The 7457-nt window shown below is 35.6% G+C and overlaps 1 protein-coding gene across 1 annotated transcript in view; it reads right to left on the reverse strand.

Moving 5' to 3' along the window:
* The window catches only part of LOC106874390 (uncharacterized), a 280957-nt gene that overhangs the window by 117619 nt on the left and 155881 nt on the right, over positions 1 to 7457 (reverse strand). The window contains exons 82-85 of the mRNA XM_052968226.1: positions 6247 to 6378; positions 4341 to 4523; positions 1077 to 1202; positions 724 to 912 (exon numbers count right to left, since the gene is read on the reverse strand). Coding sequence (XP_052824186.1) covers positions 724 to 912; positions 1077 to 1202; positions 4341 to 4523; positions 6247 to 6378 — 630 coding nt within the window. The remainder of the gene's footprint in view (positions 1 to 723; positions 913 to 1076; positions 1203 to 4340; positions 4524 to 6246; positions 6379 to 7457) is intronic.

The raw sequence follows: 7457 nt of genomic DNA on the forward strand, positions 1-7457 counted from the left end.
ATATATATATACATAGTGAAATTAATAAAAATGAAAGTATTAAAAGTGAAACCATATGATAATGAAGCTATTATATCACATTACAATAGAGATGTTATTGTTTCATGTTTGACACGTAATACCAAAACAGTCTAAGAGATTGCTCTGGGCTTTCATTAGGCAAGGAGTTGAACATTTTTTCTAACCGTGACACTCCATGGCCCCTGAGTAAGGCATGTGTAAAATTTGAATGAAATCGGTTGGATGGTCCTTAAGTTTTAGTGATGGACACATACACACAGACAGGCAGAGACACTCACATACACACACACATTCTCAGTTTTATATATATAGATTCTCAGATCTTAGTGATGCACACATACACACAGACAGACACACATTCTCAGTTTTATAAATATAGATAAGTTGAAATTCAAATTTTTACATGTTAACATGCGTAAATATCTTGAAAAAGAGTAGCGTGGAGTTAATCATACCAAATTAAACTTACACATGTACACAGACATACCTTTATGCTAACTATATATGTGGCACCAATAATACTTGGTTACCTTGACCATTTTGAAGATGGATACACACATACTCAACAAGCATAAGAGTTATCTGTCCCTGATGATGTAAGTCTGGTTATCATAAATTTACAACAACATATGTTTCTTCTAAAAAAAGACCAAAATCGCTCAAAAGATATCTGAAAGGAATAATAAAATGGTAATTACTTACATAAGAATCAGCATCAGTTGCAGAAGCTCTGAAAACTAAGTCGCCAACTGAAGAACTTGGTGTTAATCTAACTTCATAGGGAACATTCACGAATTGTGGTACGAATAAATTCCTGATGACGGTGATTGTCAGTTTACTTGAAATTTCTTTGGGTGAAACTAACCCTTTTTCTTCTGCACTAACAGTAAGCTACAATTTAAGGATATAAACATTTTAAAAGGTAAACTGCTGTTAGTGAAGAATAATAATAAAATAAAATGAGAACTATTGTTTTTAAGTATTTATATTACAATTGAAATACAGAGAACATAAATACCATAAAGCAAAATGTATTGTGAAAAGGACTGACTTACTTCAAATTGGCTTATTGTACGATTATTCCCGAAAGGAACCCTGGTGAAAATTTTGCCACTTATTTCGTCTATATAAAATATGTTATATTTATCAATGATTTTGTACAGAATCTGGTTGTTGGGTGGCTGAAATAGAGTCAAATATATAATTCATTGAAAAAGATAATTCATAAATACACACACATACACAAATTAGGACATATATATATATCATCATCATCATCATCATCGTTTAACGTCCGCTTTCCATGCTAGCATGGGTTGGACGATTTGACTGAGGACTGGTGAAACCGGATGGCAACACCAGGCTCCAGTCCGATATATATATATATATATATATAGATGCAGCACAGAATTTTGTCAGTGAACAGGTCATGGTCTCAAAGCAACGAAAATATTTTGGCAAATTAAATTTAACCGTTGAAGTGAATCTAACGATCTTTGTGTGTTTTTAAATGGCTTACAAACGTCTTCCACACTGCAATAGTTTTTGTTCTAGCACACGATCTCAGATCAGGTCACTTGCTATGCAAGTACATCTCCCTATATATATATATATATATATATATATATATATATGGTTGTGGGGATAAGAAGTTCGTTTCTCAACCATGTGATTTTTGGTTTAGTCCCACTACATGGTACCTTGAGCAAATGTCTTCTGCTATAGCCTTGGGCTAACCAAAACCTAGTGAGGGAATTTGGTAGGGCGGAAACTCTGTCGTGTGTATATGTGTGTGAAAGTGCACCTGCCTCCTTGGATTAATAGGAGATGCACGTGCATGAACACACACACACACACACACACACACACATACGCTCTATACTCTTACCTATTTCAGCCTGCAAGCTATGACTATGCTGGTGCATTGTCATTGTCGTTGCTACATTTTTACAAACCCTCCCTCTGTGATTGGCTTTTGGTGAATGAGGGAGTTTAATGTTGCTGTCCTCACTTGTGCTTCTTACCATGAAGTAGGTTCATCTGAAATCTCAGATGGTAGGATGTCTAGTCATCTCTTAAAAACATCCATGTCCACAGCACATAGATCTCTTGAGTTTGGGGGCAGAATACTGAAGAGCTGTTGACCACTGAACCCTAAACTATTACAACATCTGGTCCTAACTGTAGCTAGTGAAGGTGGTACCTTTGACACCATGCAGTGGCATCCTGTTTGAGGATTTCTGGAGTTTTCAATGTCAAAGTTTGATGAGAGGATCTTCCATACTTATATCACTACATTGGAAGCACAATGGCCTAGTGGTTAGGGCAGCAGACTCGCGGTCATAGGATCGCGGTTTCGATTCCCAGACCGGGCATTGTGAGTGTTTATTAAGCGAAAACACCTAAAGCTCCACGAGGCTTCAGCAGGGGATGGTGGCGAACCCTGCTGTACTCTTTCACCACTCTTTCTCTCGCTCTTACTTCCTGTTTCTGTTGTGCCTGTAATTCAAAGGGTCAGCCTTGTCACACTGTGTCACACTGAATATCCCCGAGAACTACGTTAAGGGTACACGTGTCTGTGGAATGCTCAGCCACTTGCACATTAATTTCACGAGCAGGCTGTTCCGTTGATCGGATCAACTGGAACCCTTGACGTCGTAAACGATGGAATACCAACAATATCACTACATATCTTTCCCAACTTTCCCTCCAGAAAATAGAGTTTAATTGTTTCAGTCTCTCATCTGTTGCATTGAGGTGATTCTCCTGGAACAACAGCATTGCATTGCTTTCATTTCCTCAGTTAATTTTACATTAGCTAAAGATGAATGTCCTCCACAAGATCAGTATGTTTTCTGGTCTCTTGTTCTGAAAGTTTTCTGAATCCATCTGGTCAATCATCTACATATACATATGATTATTATAGTGACATGTACATGAAACAATGCATCACTGCTCATATTTATGGCCAGTTCATGGACTTCTTGTAACACTAGAATTACAATCATTCTTGCTCCAGTGTATCTTAGTTGCAGTGCATTTTTATTTGTAAGTTGATAGTGGAGGACTTGGAATTTACCAACATTAAATCACATGTTGTTGTCTTCAGCCCCTTGTACATTACATGTGTGTGTGTTGTGTATGTTGTGTATGTTGTGTGTGTGTGTATGTGTGTGTGCATGTGTGGGCATGTGTGCGTGTGTGTGTGTGTGTGTGTGTGTGTGTGTGTGTGTGTGGACATGTGTGTCCAATTTCCATCCACCAAATTCTCTTACAAAGTATCAGTTGCCCTATGCAACAGTAGAAGGCACTTGTCCAAGGTATTGTACAGTGGAAAGGTACCCCCCCCCCCATAACCATGTAATTGTGAAGCAAACTTCTTATCTACACAGCCATGTCTGCACATATGGATATTTTAATTCTGAATGACATACATGTAACTTCTTTGAGAAATAAAACTGACTTCAAAAGTTTATCATAAAAGATTTAATGATAAACTTATTCTGTAGAGAATTATATTGATTAGAAGTAGTCAATTAAATATTTCAGTACAATAAGATAAGTCTATTTATTTACAAACAGATTGGACTTTCATCACTTCTCAAGCTAGTGTGATTCAATTGGGAACAGTTTCCACATCTGTAGAATAGTTATTACATACTATTGACTAATTGTCTTGGTAATGTAATAGACAAGCATTCCCCTCAAGTAGAAATGAATTCCTTTTTAGTAATATATATTAAGTCTTTTACATGTACCGCTTCCAGAAGACATAACTATTCTTCACTGTGAATCAATGAGTCAGGCTCTATAAGACAATGCAGGAGTCTCTATATGATTCTTGACTTGCTAGAATTAGCAGCCAAGTATCCCTTAATTCAGATCTGTCTTAAAGAAAGAAAGAATGCAATAGATAATGTGGTTCTTGACACTCCTAAAGAGATGGGGTGAAAATGGCAAGAATATCTTTGGCTATAAGTCTGCTCAATTTGGGGTGATCTGGGGATAAGCAACAACAAAATCATCAATTATCTTTTGCAATTAGCTGAACTAAGTTGTGGATTATTAGAAAGAAACACTTGAAGTAGATATGAACTTATAAGTTTGAATTAGTAATTCAATACCTTATCCATTATGTAATAAATACACACTGGATAATACAAGCCTTGAAAAGATGGAATAGTTTAGGATGAAACACCTTTAATAATTAAACATGCAGGATTAAGACAGACCTGAGGTAAACCACAAACACAGCTTGTAAAAACACCTTCTTGGAAAACATCCCTGAAATGGAAATAAAGCAACCAAAGTGTACATACCTGATCTCTATCTGTTGCGCTTAGAGTATATACTGGTGTGTTGAGTGAATGGTCTTCATAAACAGTAGTCAAAAATGGAGGAGTAACTTCCCACTGAGGTCCAAACTGGTTTCTTTCAATGTTAATTGTCAGTATTTTAAATTGTTCACAATTGGGGTTGATATTGCGAACACGGATATTTAGCTAAAAAAGATCATTACATATCAGTTTATTAAGAATTATATAAAAGCAAAATAAGAAAATGAGTCAAAATCATTAAGTCTACTAGTAACTGTATTTTGAGGTAAATAGTTAACTGTATGTGAGGCAATGGTTGACTACATTAATGTTGAGACAAATGGCTGAGGCCATCGTTAATCATATTGCCTTCACAGACCCTCTGAGACAGGTGAGACTTGATGTTCAGTTTGAATACCTGTCTCAAGTGGGCCTGGTTAAAGGGGCTATGTAACTAGCTAATACAGAGCAGCAAAGAATGTTATTGTAGAAATAGAATAGTTAGAGTGTAGAGACAATGTGGGCAAAATGTTTTAGTATGTTGTGAGTGAGACTTTCGGATGATTAATAAAAACAAAACAAAATACTATAATTAAGCCACTTTCACGATCTTTTGTGTTTGAAATATTTCTAGATTGTCTATCTGTTTCAAATTAATGTTAAAAAATAATCAAGAATTAAAAGGAATTGACTATTATAAATCATTTTTTCATTAAGATCGTGTAAGGAACATAGCTTAACAAGTGATTTTCATCTAAATTTATCAAGGAAAATTTTAATTTCAATGTGAACATTTTGAAAATGGACAAAACTAAAAATCAATATGTCTCATGTAGAAGATCTGAACAAATAAAAGATAAAATAAATTAGGGATTTATAAATGAATTAGCAACATAATTGCTATGAAACTTAATAGTAGTATTGAATCTCAGACTAAAGGATTGCAGTTTCCTTTTCACTCACTAAGCATTGTACTGAGCCCTTGAGCAAGGTATATAATTGTACTTGCTCTAGTTTACCTAAAAGAAAAAATATAATTGACTTATTAGTAATGTCACAGAAGAGCATCCGTTTGTTGTTATCCTATCTGCTCGGCTGACCTCCCCTGTTCGAAGGTTATAATGGACACAGATTCATGTGTCACATAGCTAGCTAGAGGCGATGGCCTCTTGGAGTTAATCAATAGCAGCATTTGTCCTATTTTTTGGACTGCCATGTTGGCTTGGCGATATTATTAATATCCAGTATCGCTGCTGTAGTCTCCTTTAGAGAGACTTAAAAATATTAATATTTCTATTTAAAAAAAAAAATGAATTTTGATAATAAAAAGATTTGCTCGCAATTCTTGTATACTTAGTGTGAGTGTATTATGTTTTGAAAAGCTATCTAAATGATTAGCTCAAAGTGGTTTACCAATCGTCTTATCTTTACCTACAGATATCCTCTCTTCTTACTGTCACTTCTAACTCTACTATAATAGCCTCTACTTCCCAGAGCTGGCTGATTTTATGCCATTTCACACTAACCCACCTAAGTCTCTCATCTGTCCTCCCATCCCCCACATTGTGTCCTTCCACTATTAGGCTCCATACTAAAAATGTGGTTCACAGTTCTTCCTCTTCAGAATTCCAGCCATCTAGATTCCTCCTTGCCCATGTTCTGCTTGCAGCTAGCAACTTTCAGTTATTCAGAAGACTGATTTTCAGGATCTCTAAAGACCCTGGGCAGAGAGACCTTTAAACCAGACTAAAACAGTTTAAAAAAAAAAAAAAAAGGATGAAAACCTGTGGTGGCTAAAAATATTTTAATAGAAATATAATGAACAGAATCTTCATTTGATTTTAGATGTTGATATGGAATAAGATAAGATAACACAGATAAAAATGAGTAATGTATACATTGTACTTACTCTGTAGACTTCTTTTGATTCCTGTGAGACACTTTTTAGCACATAGACAGAATTAGTATTTGAATTGATACCAAAGAATGATGCACTGTCATCCTGACCAACCACATCCAGCTTTATGGCACTACCATTTAACTACCAAATAAAAGAAAAAGAGTATATATATATATATATACATGCACACACACACACGTTTGTGTACATATACATATATATATATGTTCCTACACACATACACACATAAACACATATAATATAGAAATGTGCTAGCAAGTATGACATATAGCCAAAGGTTTATAGACTCTGTAGAAAGTTACCCACTCCACTCCTACGCTCGGTTTCATAAGTAAAGGTTATCATATCTCTGGACAGGTTAATGTGTGGAATTCAAGCTGTGTTATGGGAATAATCAACACAGAAATCATAACTGGTACTTTAAGCTTTATAAACATACACTTGTTTCAGTAAACTGATTGCCATTATTATGCAATGCAATTCGCTAGATTGCATAATGCAGTCAAATCACCTCCTTGGCATTCTCAGCAAAAATGTCAAGCTTTGTGGTATGTATGCCATAACATATTCCAACTATTCAAATTATGTTCAGTATCATTGGTATGGCAGAATAGGTGAAAATGTGTGAGGCAGGATGATGTTCAGAGACAATAGATCAACAGCTGATGAGAGGAGGTTAGTGCTGGTCATACCGTCCCTTCAGCAACAACAACAACAATGACAAAAACAATAGCATCTAAAGCACAAACAGTCTGTGGTTAATCTCATAAAGTGAGCTGAAACAATAAGTTAGTTGTTATGATAGTTTTATAGCATCAGTTTAAATAACTTCAGCTTAGGCAAACATTTGCCTTCAATGTTAAGTTTATATACACTTCCATAGTTCCAGAATGGCAGCAAGTCCTTCAGTATATGCCTTTCATGCACCCCATACATATACATCATCTACCCATGCAAGAGTACACACATGCATGGCAATACAGTCTCACATCTACACAGACACACACTCATACACAAGTACACAGGCCTTGTGTGTCATGTCATATGTTGTTTCCAGAAACCATATATATATATATATATATATATATATAGTGAAGTATATTTGCCATTTAAATGTGGCTGACCCCTAAGGGTGGATGTTACTGTTGCTTTTAGCCCCAGGAGAACAACATCCACCCTTAGGGGTCAGTCACATTTAA

The sequence above is a fragment of the Octopus bimaculoides genome, chromosome 5 (assembly GCF_001194135.2).
Source record: "Octopus bimaculoides isolate UCB-OBI-ISO-001 chromosome 5, ASM119413v2, whole genome shotgun sequence".
Lineage (NCBI taxonomy): Eukaryota > Metazoa > Mollusca > Cephalopoda > Octopoda > Octopodidae > Octopus > Octopus bimaculoides.